Raw genomic sequence first — 16,309 nt, 5'->3', positions numbered from 1 at the left:
GTATGGAAGTGAGAGCTGGACCATAAAGAAGGCTGATCGCCGAAGAATTGATGCTTTTGAATTATGGTGCTGGAGGAGACTCAAGAGAATCCCCATGGACTGCAAGAAGATCAAACCTATCAAACCTGAAGGAAATCAGCCCTGAGTGCTCACTGGAAGGACAGATCGTGAAGCTGAGGCTCCAATACTTTGGCAACCTTATGAGAAGAGAAGACTCCCTGGGAAAGACCCTGATGCTGGGAACAGGGCCGTCTCAAGCCAGTTGGGCGCCCTGGTGCGGAGATCGCTCAGGCGCCCCCACCCTGGTGGGCGGGCGCAGCACGGCTTCCACGGGGCTTCGTCGCGCAGCGCCCTCCTGCCGGCCCGGCGCCCCGCGCCACCGAGACTACCCCTAGAGCTGGGCCTGGCTGGGAAAGGTGGAGGGCACAAGGAGAAGGGGACGACAGAGGATAAGATGGTTGGACGGTGTTCTCGAAGCTACCAACATGAGTCTGACCAAACTGCGGGAGGCAGTGCAAGACAGGAGTGCCTGGCGTGCTCTGGTCCATGGGGTCACAAAGAGTCGGACATGGCTAAACAACTAAACAACAACAATGTGTTTGACAATCCCTTCTAGAACCCCTATTATTTTGTGTGCTGCAGAAATTCTACCAAGAATTAGTGAACACAATGATGGCCACATTTTGCAAAATATGATAGCCGTCAAACTACCTCTCAGCAGTTCCCTCCAACCTAGTGCCAAAATGATCTTTTCTGTTTCCCTCCTTCCTTCCTGGCTCAGCTTTGGTTTGTTATTCAGAAAACCCAATGCATATGTGTGAGGGACAGGGGATATCGCGAAGTCCCTCCCCTCCTGAGTTCAAGCCCATCCCCGAGCACAGGGGAAAGCAGAGAGAGTTCCGATTCCAATGGGGAAGCAGGAAGTCGTGTCCGAGGCTCAGGCAAGGTAGAGGAGCCAGGGTCCCAGGTGGGACAGGAAGGGGCGAATAAGGGGGGGAGACCCATCCCCCCAACTCCGGAATTACGCAGAAAGAGGAGGGGAAAGAGGATGGGTCTGCCAAAGCTTTTGTGTTGGAGAAAGACGCGCCAAAAGCCATTCGGAGGTTCTGGAACCGACTGACCACATCACTCCGTGTAAATAGCAATGACTTCAGCACTGTAAATACGCAGCACCAATAAAAGAATAAAATGCAGAGCTGCGTAGCGTCGTTACTCTGAAGTAGCCCACTCCGACCACTGTGACAGCAACCTCCGAATCCTTTTTGGGGCTACTTTGGAGTTGCCGGGATGAGCGTGTCAGAGGCGGAGAGATGGCGGCAGATCGCGGAGCAAGCCCAGCAAGAACTGCAGCAGCTGTCGCTGCAGGCGCAGGGGGAATTGAAGGCAGCTAAAGAAGAGACTAAGAAGGTCCAGGACGACCGGCTACAACTTGCGGAACAGGTGAGAGCGCTACAGGAAAGAGAGCAGGAATTAAGGGCGGTGGCGGTAGACCTCCAAAACAAGCTGGATGCAGAGAAACACAAGGCGGGAGGGGCACCCCAAGTCCAAGTGCTGCCAGGAAGGAGAGCCGGGACCCTAGTAAGCAAGTTCAATGGAGACCCGAGGGAATATCAGGGCTTTGAGACTGAGATTGTGTATGCTCTTGAGCTGCACCACGATGAGTTCCCTGATGATGAGCACAGGGTAGCGTTTATTGTGGAGCACCTTACCGGGGCAGCCAGGGAGTGGCTAAGACCGTTAATCGCAACAAAGAATCCTTGCATGAAGAATGTCAAACTATTTCTAGAAGGTTTGAAAACGATGTATTCGTCCGATAGTCATATGGACCAGACTAAGGAGGAACTTCATAATTTACGCCAAGGAAATATGACAGTTCGCGCGTATTGGGCGAAATTCACCATGCTGGTGCACAGATTGGGGTGGGAACTGGAGTCACCCCCAATGCAAGCGGCGTTCTACTTGGGGTTGCATGAGGAGGTGAAGGATGAGCTCTCGAGAGGTCCAAAGCCCAGTAATATGGATCAGCTGAGCAAAGCGGCTCTGGCGGTGGGGGTGAGACAGGAATCCCGGTGGAGCGACAAGCAAGCAACGCGCGCAAAGCGGGCTTGGTTCCCACGGTCGCAGGAGAAGCCACTCCCCCAACAACCCTTTCAAGCCACGCCTGGGGCCAGCCAGGACCAGGAACCCATGCAGATTGATAGCGCGTGCGCGCGGGCTTTTCAAACCCCAGCGGCGCCAAGACGCAAGGAGGGAAGGGGGTGGGAATTGCTTTCTCTGCAACTCCCCCCAGCATCTCGTCAGAGACTGCCCACATCGCAGGGAGTGGCAAGGAAAGGCGGGAACGGTTGTGCCCTCCCCCACTGACGCAGCACCACAGCAGGGAAACGAGAAAGCCTGGCTGCAGGAGACAAGGGGCAGCAGCCAGGCACAGTCAGCAGACAACAGCCCCAGCCCACCCACCCGCACAGAGAGGAGCAGAGCCAGCCCACCCCTCCCAGAGCAGGAGTGGTTCTAGAAGTGACGCTCACGCTCCCAAATGGCTATCCCCTGACGGTCCTCGCCCTAATTGACAGTGGGGCGTCAGCGAACTTCTTCTCGAGAAACTTTGCAGAAGAGCACCAGATCCAGCTTCTGCAGCTGGATTTTCCTCTGCACGTGGCGACCATTGACGGCAGAGAGCTGCTGGGAGGGGCCATCACTCATCAAACCCCCCCCATGAAAATGACGGTGGGAAGGCACTCAGAGACGCTGGCATTCAACGTCACCACCATCTCAGACCCCCCCATCGTTTTGGGCATGAGCTGGCTAGCGCGCCACGACCCCTCCATCAGTTGGCACCAGAGGTGCATCACTTTTGGATCGGACTTTTGCCTGGAACATTGCATGCAGCACCAACCAGGGGAGGGGCCTCCGATAGCCACGGTAGCCACCATGCACGTCAAAGGGGGTGAGGCGATACCCAAGCCGTACTGGGACCTGCAGGAGGTCTTCAGCGAAGCGGAGTCCGACCACCTACCCCCACACAGGCCTTTTGACTGCCAGATCAACCTGGTGCCAGGGGCAACTATACCCCCAGCCAAGCTGTACGCCATGTCAGACCAGGAACTGGAGGATCTGCGCGCTTTCATCGACAAGAACCTCAAGCGGGGGTTCATCAGAGAAAGCAAGGCAGCAGGGGGCAGCCCAGTCTTCTGGGTGGACAAGAAAAACACGCAACAGCGCCGTCTTGTGGTGGATTTTAGACGGCTGAATTCAGTGACAGAGCCAGTGGCTTTCCCCATGCCCAGAGTGGATGATCTCCTGACAGCGGCACGCAGGGGCAAGATTTTCACCAAGCTAGACCTGAGGGGGGCGTACAACTTGATCAGGATCCGGGAAGGCGATGAATGGAAAACCACGATGTTCACGCCTCTGGGCTCTTTTGAATATCTGGTGATGCCCTTCGGGTTGCAAGGGGGCTCAGCATGCTTCCAGGCCTTCATGCACCACGTCCTGGGGTCCCTCCTCTTCAGGAAATGCTTGGTCTTCCTGGATGACATCCTTATCTATTCCGATGACCCAGTGCAGCATGTGAAAGATGTCAGGGAGGTGTTGCAGCGCCTGAAGGACAACCACCTGTATGTGAAGCTGGAGAAGTGCAAGTTTCACACCAAGGAGGTGGACTTCCTGGGCTACAAGCTGTCAGACAAGGGGCTGGCGATGGACAAGGACAAGGTGCAGGCCATCCTGGACTGGCACAGCCCCAGGACGCGCAAAGATGCCCAACGCCTACTAGGCTTCGCCAACTTCTACAGGAAGTTCATCAAGAACTTCTCTCGCGTTACGGCTCCCATCACTGACTGCCTGAGAGGCAAGCAGAAGTTCAGGTGGACACCAGAGGCGCAAGCAGCGTTCGAAAGCCTCAAGAGGGTGTTCGCCTCAGACCAGAACCTGTTCCACGTGGTTCAGGACGCGCCCCTACGCGTGGAGACAGATGCTTCTGATAAAGCTGTGGGCGCCATTTTGTTGCAACTGGACGCCAACAGAGAGTGGAGACCCTGTGCCTTCTTCTCCAGGAAGTTGACCCAGCCAGAGCGAAACTACACGGTGTTTGATAGGGAACTTCTTGCGATCCACGCTGCGTTCCAGCACTGGAGACACTTCCTGGTGGGCGCCAAGCACCCCATCCAGGTGTGCACAGACCACAAGAACCTGGAGTTCTGGAGAACTGCCAGGGTGCTCAACCAGCGGCAGATACGGTGGGCAGAGTTCTTCTCGAACTTCAACTTCTCCATACACTACATCCCGGGAGAGCAGAATGTCAGGGCGGATGCCCTCTCCCGCAAGCCAGGAGGAGGCGCCACCGGCACCCAGGCACATTTCCCCCCCGTCAGCATGGTCCTGCGGAGCAGCAGTGGTGAGCGAGGCGGAGCTCACAGCACTGACGGCAGCGGATGAATTTGCCAACCGCATCTTCAGAGAACTGAGAGGGGGGGGAGCAGGCAAAAGACTTTGCAGAATGCAGGGGGCTGCTTTTCTACAAGGGTGCACTGTACCTGCCCACCACCCAGCTTAGACGTACGGTCCTCAAGCAGATGCACGACAACCCAACGGCGGGTCATTTTGGGAGGGACAAAACCGCTCACCTAGTCATGAGACACTTCTGGTGGCCAGGGGTGCGGGAAGATGTTCGAGACTATGTACGGGGCTGTGACACCTGCCAGCGGGCAAAGGTGGTCAGAGCAGCGCCACCGGGATTGCTGGAGCCCTTAGCCACGCCACACAGGCCGTGGGAAGTGGTGTCCATGGACTTCATCACAGATCTGCCTTCTTCCAGGGGCAAGACCGCAGTGTTGGTGGTGGTGGACCTCATGTCCAAAATGTGCCACTTTATACCGTGTGCCAGGGCGGTCTCTGCAGAAGAGACAGCCAAACTGTTTGTGGATCACGTATTCAGACTGCATGGATTACCTTTAAGGGTTATTTCGGATCGTGGCCGCCAATTTGTTTCCAGGTTCTGGCGGCGGCTCATGAACCTCCTGCAGGTGGAGGTCAGCTTGTCGACGGCTAGACACCCGCAGACCAATGGACAGGCGGAGAGGGTCAACGCCATTCTGCAGCAGTACCTGAGATGCTACGTCAGCCAGCGGCAAACGGACTGGGTGGATCGCCTGCCACTGGCAGAATTTGCCTACAACAATGCGGTGCACGTCTCCACAGGGGTGTCGCCCTTTAAGGCCAATTACGGGCGCGACCTCAGATCTTTCCCAGAGAGGGAGGGGGAGGAGGAGGAGGAGGGCCCACAGGCTGAGGATTGGGCAGAGGAACTGGAGACGGTGCACCAGCAGCTCAGAGAACACTTGGAGAGAGCCAAGGAGGCGTACAAGAAGGGGGCAGATCGCCACAGGCGACCGGGGGAGGTCATTAGGGTGGGGGACAAAGTTTGGTTGTCCTCGGAGGGCCTTCCCATCAGAGGGAGGTGCAAAAAGCTGGCGCCCAGAAGGTTGGGCCCCTTCACGGTCACGCAACAGGTCAACCCGGTGGCATACAGGCTGGCACTGCCAGAGGACATGAGGGTGCACCCAGTGTTTCATAGATCGCTGCTGTCGCCGTACAGGGAAAGCAGCAGGCTCCGAGGCAGCGAACAAACCCCTGAGGGAGGGGGGGAGAGAGAAGGCAGGGAGCAACTCAATGAGGCCACGGCCATCCTGGACTCAAGAAGGGGGGTGAGGGGCCTGGAGTACCTCATGGCATGGGAGGATGCTCCACCGTCCCAGAATGAATGGGTCCCAGCCACTCAGATACAGGAGGAATTCCTGGTAGAAGAATTTCACGCCCTCTTTCCCCATAGACCCAAGCCCTGGCGCATGGAAAGGGAGGGGGAGGGGGAGGAAGCACGGGAGAGCAGTTCACCATGGCGCTGGGAAGCGGAGTTTGAGGAACCAGAGGATGAGGTATGGGTGTCACCGAGATCCACCCAGTCAGAGGAAGGAGCAGATTGGCAGAACATTTTTACCCCTACCAGCTCTGACGCCACGGACTTTTTGGGATTCCCGTCCTCCCAGGCGGAAGGGGGGGGATCGCAGGACTGGGGGGAGGTGTTCACACCAACGGGCTCGGAAGGCACTGAGTTCTTAGGCTTCCAGTCGTCACCGACACCTGGGGGGGACCTGGGGAGGGGTGAAGGAGAGCTTGGGAGGGGGGTGGATGTGAGGGGCAGGGGATATCGCGAAGTCCCTCCCCTCCTGAGTTCAAGCCCATCCCCGAGCACAGGGGAAAGCAGAGAGAGTTCAGATTCCAATGGGGAAGCAGGAAGTCGTGTCCGAGGCTCAGGCAAGGTAGAGGAGCCAGGGTCCCAGGTGGGACAGGAAGGGGCGAATAAGGGGGGGAGACCCATCCCCCCAACTCCGGAATTACGCAGAAAGAGGAGGGGAAAGAGGATGGGTCTGCCAAAGCTTTTGTGTTGGAGAAAGACGCGCCAAAAGCCATTCGGAGGTTCTGGAACCGACTGACCACATCACTCCGTGTAAATAGCAATGACTTCAGCACTGTAAATACGCAGCACCAATAAAAGAATAAAATGCAGAGCTGCGTAGCGTCGTTACTCTGAAGTAGCCCACTCCGACCACTGTGACAATATGTAAATGATTTATAATTTATCCCCTTTCAATTTTCCGCAGGCATCAGCAATATTCAGCCAAAACAGCCGTTACAGATTCAGTCACATCCACACCAAACATTTAAAGCACCTTTATACAATTTTAACAGACATTGAGAATTTGGGAATTGTAGGTCTGAGAGGTCAGCACCCTTAGCAAACTACAATTCCCAGGACCTTTTGGGGGAAGCTATACCTTAAATGTATGGTGTGTCTGTTACCTTATTTAAGAAGACATTCTCCAATACTTTTTCATATTCCAGTCACCCCTGTCTATTTAACACAAAAGTATATCTTATTAATAGTTGAAACTGATTTGCTAAGCAGTCTAAACTTATAATAGTGGAATATTTTCTTCACATAAATTATATTTTTCCCAATTCAAAATCCTGCTCCAAGGCACAGCTGCCTATTCTATTTGTACATTACTAGAGGCAAACTATAATGTTTGAAATCAAATGTCCTCCCCTGCTGCAATTTTAACAACTACTTAAATCTCACTGTTACCACCCCTGAGAAATTACTTTACAATGTTATAATATTTTCAGATATGTCAGTATTCCACACAAATCTTTAAGCAGTTGAACAAATCGAGGTGTTATACTGGATGGAAAGAAAGCAGTAACTTCTAAATGTTTTGGGACTCAATTGCTTAAAAGAGCACCTTCCCCAACATCAACCATCTTGGATCTTACACTTGGCAAGTGAGATTTCATTGGTGGTGCTGCCACTGGGGACACGCAGTTGATGATGATCTGTGACAGGGCCTTTTCAGTACCGGTTCCCCATTTATGCAATGCCCTCCCTGGTGAAGTGCACCTGTCTCCCTTATTATATATATTATTTGGGGACTGTAGCTTACTTCTTTTCTGTTCTATTTATTTATATTGTGTCATAAAATATGTTAAATTTAGTGTAAAATATTAAAAGTATACTCAGCTCTCTGCATCTATCACCGTTGATAATAATGCAAGGTGGTTAAATCCTAAGCTATGCAGCGTGTGAATTTCTAAATGGATTGTTCTGGCATTTTTCTTTCAGGCATACAGTGACAGACGTATCTGAAGAAGTGTGCATGCACACGAAAGCTCATACCAAAATAAAAACTTAGTTGGTCTTTAAGGTGCTACTGAAGGAATTTTTTTATTTTACTTCGACCCAGACCAACACGGCTACCTACCTGTGACAGACGTGCAAGTGTAATTTTCAGCCATGCCATGCCACTTTACGTACCCCAATGTGGATCGAAGGAAAACAATATCCACTTTATTTTAACCACTAACCCCTTCTTTGCATGGAATTTATCCATACAGGGCACCCTCACAGTGCAACAGGCCATCGTGGCACAAGAGCAAATGTAGAAGTCAGATTGAGAAAGTCTGAGTGAACACAAAGCTCAACCACAATACAGTGGTACCTTGTTTCTCGAACTTAATCCGTTCTGGGAGCTTCCTGCAGTCAAGCAGAAGCTGTATCGGACGTTTGGTTTCCGAAAAACGTTCACAAACCGGAACACTTACTTCCAGGTTTGCAGCGTTTGGGAGACAAAACATCTGAGTACCAAGGTGTTTGAGAACCAAGGTACGGCTGTACCCTCAGATGTGGGCTCTTGACAGCAGGATGGGAACAACAATGAACAAGCTTTCATTGTAAAGTTAAATTAGAAAATGAAAGGAATAAAGGAAGAGCTTACCCAAATCCAGAAAGTAAACGACAGAAGAGAAAGAAGCCATAGCCCTGGACAAATGATGAAAGGAAGGCAAAGAATCCATTGACAGACATACATATGAGAAGAGACTGTCTCCTTCCCACCTTGTCTGCCAAGCCTCCCCAGAAGAATGCCCCCACCATCATCCCAAGGTATACTATGCTACCTGCAACACACAAAAGAGAATATGTTACATTAGGAAGGATGGCATAGTTCTCAATATCAACTCCTAAGTCAGTGTTCCTCCTCAGCTCCCACACATGGCACAATTTGCTTGCAAAACAACTATGTACATTTATTGTAGGTGAGTAATTTGAATACAGATTTGCAAAGGAAAAAACACGCCTCTCATATGCATCCTTTGTTTCTGACGTACTGAAAATTTGATACTTGTTTAGTTATAGGCACACAGCTGCATGAAAGTAAAAGAAAAGGCAAGCAAATTTGGGGTTTGAGAGGTTTATATCCTACCTTTTCTTGCAAGGAGCTCAATATGGTGTGCATGGTTGTCCACCTACCCATTTTGCCCTCAAAACAACCCTGTGAAGTTGGCTGAGAGACTGTGCCTGGCTCACTCAGCGAGCTTCATAGCTGAGCAGAGATGTGAACCCTAGTCTCCCAGATCCTGGTTCAACACTGGCCCTCTCCATCTTTCCACTGCAACATCCAGGCAAGGTAGAGACATTATTACAGTTCAGGGGCACATTAAGCTGGAGCAGAGCCAGTGAGGGATGTGGGCTGAGAAAAGTCCTAAGAGCCAGAGAGAGCGGCCAGGAGTGCCACATTTGGTCCCAGAGCCTGAAGTTCCCTACCCCTGCTACATAGCATCTCCTACCCAGAATTTTTCCATAAACAGCGGGCTAAAATTAAGTTATGTGGATAAATCAATACCATGCAATTAACTAATGCAACTACATAGCAGGAAAACTTTGTTATCAACAGGATTATTTTCCAAATCATGTGTGCGCTCTCAGAATGTGACCCTTTATAAATGGTTTCAGAAACTAGGATTATTTAAATTGCTTTAATAACAGAAGGGAGGAAATTAAGAAGAGAGGATCAGGTTTCTGTATGCTAGGAAACTTGATAGGTCAGTGTACAAAACTCACTACAGATCATGCTTGCTTACAGCTGTTTTCTCAGATAACAGTACACATTATAGTAGTGACTCTGCAGCTTTATCGCTTGTGCTTCAAGAATATTTTAATTTCAATAAACATGCCTTTAAAGAGGGGGGTTCCAAAAGTCCAATGATGCACCCAAACCAACCATATAAAAGTATGCTTGTGTATATATAAATTTATTTTGTTTATTCACAAAAATATTTATAGACTGCCCCTTCATATAAATTATCAGGGTAGTATACAAGAAAATTGACGAGCACTATCAAACATAAAATATCACAAAAATATTACATCATCTTGAAAAATGTAAATGACCGAACAGGCTGCTGGCATAAAAAGATCTTCAAGACTGTATTCCGCTCTGGTCAGACCTCACCTGGAATACTGTGTCCAGTTCTGGGCACCACAGTTCAAGAAGGATACTGACAAGCTGGAACGTGTCCAGAGGAGGGCAACCAAAATGGTCAAAGGCATGGAAACAATGCCTTATGAGGAACGGCTTAGGGAGCTGGGTATGTTTAGCCTGGAGAAGAGAAGGTTAAGGGGTGATATGATAGCCATGTTCAAATATATTAAAGGATGCCATATAGAGGAGGGTGAAAGGTTGTTTTCTGCTGCTCCAGAGAAGTGGACACGGAGCAATGGATTCAAACTACAAGAAAGAAGATTCCACCTAAACATTAGGAAGAACTTCCTGACAGTAAGAGCTGTTTGACAGTGGAATTTGCTGCCAAGGAGTGTGGTGGAGTCTCCTTCTTTGGAGGTCTTTAAGCGGAGGCTTGACAGCCATCTGTCAGGAATGCTTTGATGGTGTTTCCTGCTTGGCAGGGGGTTGGACTGGATGGCCCTTGTGGTCTCTTCCAACTCTATGAATCTATGATTCTAAGAGGCATCTGAAACATATAGTAGCAAAACTATTGCACAGAATGGAACTGGTAAAAGTACATGGCTAGCTTCTAGTTGAAGCTAGCTGGGCTTCTGAAACACAGAAGAATGGGAACTAACAGTGCTCGTCTACATAATCTCAGAGATCGAATTGGGATATAAAGGCTCAGGAAGTCCCTAGGTATACACACAACTATATATATAAACACACACATATGCATATGTGTTTATGAGATAAATATGCATGCTCATACATACATGTGCACACACTCTTTATAGCATTTCAAAATAATTTTTACCTGCCTTGCAAGTCATCCACCAGCTCCAGTTTGCCTGATATTTGGAAACTGAAATGGTGGCACACAAAATACAATGCATACAAGACCAATATATCTAATTATTAATAGGGGGTTGCCCTGATCCATTCTATGCATTGTGTTCCACTCCAAAGTGACTTACAAATCAGAATCCAAAGTGGCCTTAAAATGAGGTGGGTGAGAGCTGTTCCAATCCCACACTGTGAATAAGTTTGCCACAGATAAAGCCATATCTGAATGAACAGTTTATTGATTTAAACACACACAATGCCACACTTCAGTCTCTTCCCTGCTGCTCAAGTAGCCAAATTAACAGGTAGTTAAGAGACTATAACATTTAATTGGATGGACACAAATATTGATTTATGTCCAACTTTTTACAATTAAGACAACTGCAGTACAGTAAAAATAGTACTTCTGTCTCTATTCTCACCCTGAGCGTAAAAGAAAAACCACCCCCTACTACTATAAAAATGAGATACTATGATGCAGCAATTACAGAACAGGGTTATCGAAAACCTAGTTAATCCCAGGTAATGATATGAAGCTACTGATGGATTCGTTTAGTACTAGCTCTGAACATATTATTTTGAAGGTATCTTCTCTTATCCGATAGTTCCCCCTGGCATTAGAGAGAAAATCCTAACTGACAAGCCTGAGATAAAGCCTACTTTGTTAAGTCTTTGTAATGCCTCTAATGCCTGGTTTCACTTTTCTCTGAAACTGAGGTGCCTCTGATACGTTTTCTCCCTCTCAGACTTTTGATGCGAAATGCAGCAACAGCATTCACATAGTTCTCAATCGACCCTGTCATGGTAACAAATCGGTGTGACTCTGCAATTTGAAATGCACTTTTTATGGCAATACTCCAAAGCTCAGAGTGATTATGAACGGTGCATGTGACTGAACAACACAATGTGTTTCCCATGCAATGTTCTGGGATTAATTCTTCTCACAAAAACCCTAAAGCCAGTAATTGGTCATAGGATCGCCCTACAGTCATGTCTCTACATCATATCAGAAGCAGGGGCATCTTGCAAGTGGAGCAGGGTGCCAAGTTCTGGAGGGTGCCAGGGAAGAGGCAGAGGCTGGACACGCCCTCGTCCACCTCGCTGAAGCAGTGCCATGCCCAGGGCCTCCACCTCTTCCCCGCCGGAGGAGCTGCCCTCCAGCTGCTGCCCGCCTCCTCCAGCCCCGCAAAGCTGCCAGCAGTGCCGTAAAAAGGCACTGACAACTATCTCTTCCTACAATGCTTTCCCACCTGTGAGTTGCTGAAAAGTAATAGTGACTTGAATCCCTCACCATGCGACAAAGGCAGCATACACACCATAAATTAAAAGCTCCCCGCACTGCAAAAAAAATTAATCCTGTGAAATGTAGTTTGTTAAGGGTGCTGGGAGCTGTAGCTCTGTGAGGCATAAACTACAGTCCCAGAATTTTTTTGGGGGGGGGGAGGGAGGTGTGTGTGTTGCCAAAGTTGGCAATAGCATATTTAGTGTATTAAATGTGTCAAATGTAATAGAAAACTTTTATTAGGTGACTAGCTGTACGATATAAAGAAGCATCTTTGCACAGGCAGCCAACTTGGCTGTCTCTGATGCAAAAGAAATGAGCTTTTAAAAATGTTGCCTGGTTGTTGTTGTTGTTTTTTCTTTGGGGGGGGGGAATCTTTGTGTTCTCTTATGCCAACAGAAGTTGGGTCTAGTAAATGCTGACACATTCATTTTCATTGAGGAAGAAAATCATGCAGCACAAGCAAACATGGGACTTCCTTAGCTATCAAAATGCGTTCCTCTAGGGGAAAAAAAAAAATTCACTGGAACTGAGGTCGTAATCCTTGGCCTCAGTAAGACAAGCAGTATAATCCAAACCCCACAATGCACTGGGGGTCATTCACATTTCAGGGCAGAGCACATAAAGCAGGAGAAATTAAATGTAGCACTGTGGCAATCATCCTTCCAGTGGAAGCTTTTCAGCTTGCCAGATGGAATTATTCACCTCCCTGCCCCTGCTGCTTTGGGATTTCCTCTGAGCCCACCCCAATTTTGGGAAGGTGTAGGCAGAGGAGAGGGGGGAAAGTCCCGTTGTGCTACTGGGATACGTTAGTTGAATCCCAGTATGTTTGTTAGCATGTATATATTGAGGTAGCTCATCTAGATGAATATAATGCCACATTGTTGTCTTACATCTCATCCTTTTCTTGGAAAAAAAAAACCTCATCCCTTGACAGAACTTTCTTTCTTTTTTTAAATCAATTCCTTTCACTTAAAATATCTGTTCTAGACCAAAAAGTGCCTACCTGAAGATTTCAAGCATGTCATTTTGAAGCACTGCTTATTTATACTGTGGAGCAGTGAGAAATGGAAGATCCCTAGCTCAGTGGTAAGAGCAGATGCTAGAGGTCCTGTATTCAAGTTACTGCCACTCTCATTAAAAATGATCAGGTAGCAGGCATGGGAAAGACCCTGAGCTGAGATCCTAGAATACCCCAGCCAGGTAGAGCAGATGGGCTAGAATCTAGATGGATAAACAGACTGACCTAGTATAAGCCAACTTCCAATGCTAAAAACATCATCCAGTTCTCAGCGAGCCTTTCAATTCCCCATGAAAAAGAGGGTTGAAGCCTCAAACATTTCAGCCTCTCCATTTTGAAATGGGAGTGAAAAGGTAAAGGACCCCTGACAGTTAAGTCCAATCGTGAACGACTCTGGGGTTGCGGCGCTCATCTCGCTTTACTGGCCGAGGGAGCCGACGTTTGTCTGCAGACAGTTTTTCCAGGTCATGTGGCCATCATGACTAAACAGCTTCTGGCAAAACCAGAGCAGCGCACGGAAACGCTGTTTACCTGAACTGAAAGTTGTTATCTGCACATGCACAAAGGCTGTCTGAAATGTACACACCTCGGTTTATTCACACCTTGCGTTTTCAAATTATATGAAAGCTCATTTGAGGAGAAACACATCAAAGGAGTATTTCTTGAAAAAATACAAGATACAGGTGGATCATGGGCAACTCAGTTTCAAAAAGAAAGCTGTGGGAGCGCACGGGAGCAAACGAGTGAATAAGCACTCACATAGCATGAGAGTGAATTAATATGACAAAAGGAATGGAATACACGTTAACAATTGCTATAGATGTTGCTGGACTCCAATTCCCATCAGCCACAGCAAGCATGGCCCATGCTTAGGGGTGATGGAAATTGGAGTCCAACAATTTCTGGAGGGAACCACATTTCGAAAGGGCAGAGGAACCAGAGACCAAATAGCAAACATGCGCTGGATTATGGAGAAAGCTAGAGAGTTCCAGAAAAACGTCTACTTCTGCTTCATTGACTATGCAAAAGCCTTTGACTGTGTCGACCACAGCAAACTTTGGCAAGTTCTTAAAGAAATGGGAGTGCCTGATCACCTCATCTGTCTCCTGAGAAATCTCTATGTGGGACAAGAAGCTACAGTTAGAACTGGATATGGAACAACTGATTGGTTCAAAATTGGGAAAGGAGTACGACAAGGTTGTATATTGTCTCCCAGCTTATTTAACTTATATGCAGAATTCATCATGCGAAAGGCTGGACTAGATGAATCCCAAGCCGGAATTAAGATTGCCGGAAGAAATATCAACAACCTCAGATATGCAGATGACACAACCTTGATGGCAGAAAGCGAGGAGGAATTAAAGAACCTTTTAATGAGGGTGAAAGAGGAGAGCGCAAAATATGGTCTGAAGCTCAACATCAAAAAAACCAAGATCATGGCCACTGGTCCCATCACCTCCTGGCAAATAGAAGGGGAAGAAATGGAGGCAGTGAGAGATTTTACTTTCTTGGGCTCCTTGATCACTGCAGATGGTGACAGCAGTCACGAAATTAAAAGACGCCTGCTTCTTGGGAGAAAAGCAATGACAAACCTAGACAGCATCTTAAAAAGCAGAGACATCACCTTGCCGACAAAGGTCCGTATAGTTAAAGCTATGGTTTTCCCAGTAGTGATGTATGGAAGTGAGAGCTGGACCATAAAGAAGGCTGATCGCCGAAGAATTGATGCTTTTGAATTATGGTGCTGGAGGAGACTCTTGAGAGTCCCATGGACTGCAAGAAGATCAAACCTATCCATTCTTAAGGAAATCAGCCCTGAGTGCTCCCTGGAAGGACAGATCGTGAAGCTGAGGCTCCAATACTTTGGCCACCTCATGAGAAGAGAAGAATCCTTGGAAAAGACCCTGATGTTGGGAAAGATTGAGGGCACTAGGAGAAGGGGACGACAGAGGACGAGATGGTTGGACAGTGTTCTCGAAGCTACAAACATGAGTTTGACCAAACTGCAGGAGGCAGTGCAAGACAAGAGTGCCTGGCGTGCTATGGTCCATGGGGTCACGAAGAGTCGGACACGACTAAACGACTAAACAACAACAACAGTCTAGAAGCAACCAGAAGCTGAAGCAAAGCGGGCAGGGACCTGAAATATCTCTTTGATGGGAGGCAACTAGGTGTCCCGTAAGAGTATAGATAGTATGAACATTTTCCCTCTAGCATATTTTATTAATAAATGTTTTTATATGTGTGACACATTTTTCTTCCAAAAGGGGCTTTTAGTCTCAGAATTTGGAATTCCCAGGAGCTGCGAAAATCAAATAAAAAAGTTCAGCATCTTGATAGATGAGGTCTTGTAAACCATGATTTATTTATCTTCCAAGATTATCAAAACATGATGCCTGTGGAGAGCTCAATGATGTGTTAAAGATCTTCAGCTTTGTTTCAAAAGTAGATGTGACACCTAATGATTTAAACTGTGATGTATTTTCAGCCAAAGAAACCCAGACTGCTGAGGTGCCCACACACCAAAAAAAATGAAGACAGGGACCTAATTAAGTGTGCAAAGTCAACAAGGCTTTTTTCTATTTTCAACATATTTGCATTTCTATGAAACATGGCCATTGGTTAATGGTATTATAATTCAAGTGGTACTAGAAGATAGGAGTTTGATACTGGCATAGAGCAAATGAAATTTTGAGCAAGTTAAATATCACTGGAGTGGGAAAGCAAGTAGTTCGCACTTACTGGACTGCAGAGTATAGGTTTACAATCCACTTGTCCAGTGCTTTTTTCCCTAGGGGGATGCATACCCCTAAACATTTTGTGAATCTAAGTTTGACCTCATTGAGGGCCAGTATTTCAAAATGAGTAAGAAAATGAAAGTATCCCAAAAAGCACTGCACTTGTCTCCCCAAGGGAAATGCCCAAGCTGCTCATGAAAAAGGCATAACATTGTCTTTAAAACTGAAATATAAAATCAGTATAATCAAATACCAGAGAAAAGGAGAATAATTCCATAAAAACAGCTAAATGGGAATGAAATCACATCCAATAAAAATGTTATACAAGGCTGGTGAGACAGAGACAGACTATCCTTTTTTCAGAAAAGCAAAGGCAGGGTTTTTTGGGGGGGCAGGGACTTCTCACGATGTGTATATGCATCTTTCTTTTATTTCACAGAGTTTGGTTTTGATTTAAAACATTGGCGGGAAACCTGAGTCTTCCCATATGTTGTTGGACTACTGCTCCCATTATCCTTTAGCACTGGCCATGCTGACTAAGGCTGATGGGAGCTTGAGTCCAACAATACTTTGAGGGCCACAGGTT

General features: G+C 47.8%; 1 protein-coding gene across 1 annotated transcript in view; it reads right to left on the bottom strand.

The window, feature by feature from the left end:
• SV2C (synaptic vesicle glycoprotein 2C) overlaps positions 1-16,309 on the bottom strand; it is an 87,932-nt gene that overhangs the window by 44,783 nt on the left and 26,840 nt on the right. The window contains exon 3 of the mRNA XM_035100167.3: positions 8,331-8,511. Coding sequence (XP_034956058.1) covers positions 8,331-8,511 — 181 coding nt within the window. The remainder of the gene's footprint in view (positions 1-8,330; positions 8,512-16,309) is intronic.

Source organism: Zootoca vivipara, chromosome 10 (assembly GCF_965207765.1).
Source record: "Zootoca vivipara chromosome 10, rZooViv2.hap1.1, whole genome shotgun sequence".
Taxonomy (NCBI): domain Eukaryota; kingdom Metazoa; phylum Chordata; class Lepidosauria; order Squamata; family Lacertidae; genus Zootoca; species Zootoca vivipara.
Note: the sequence above shows the minus strand (reverse complement) of the source record. Positions and strands in the feature narration are given on the sequence as shown.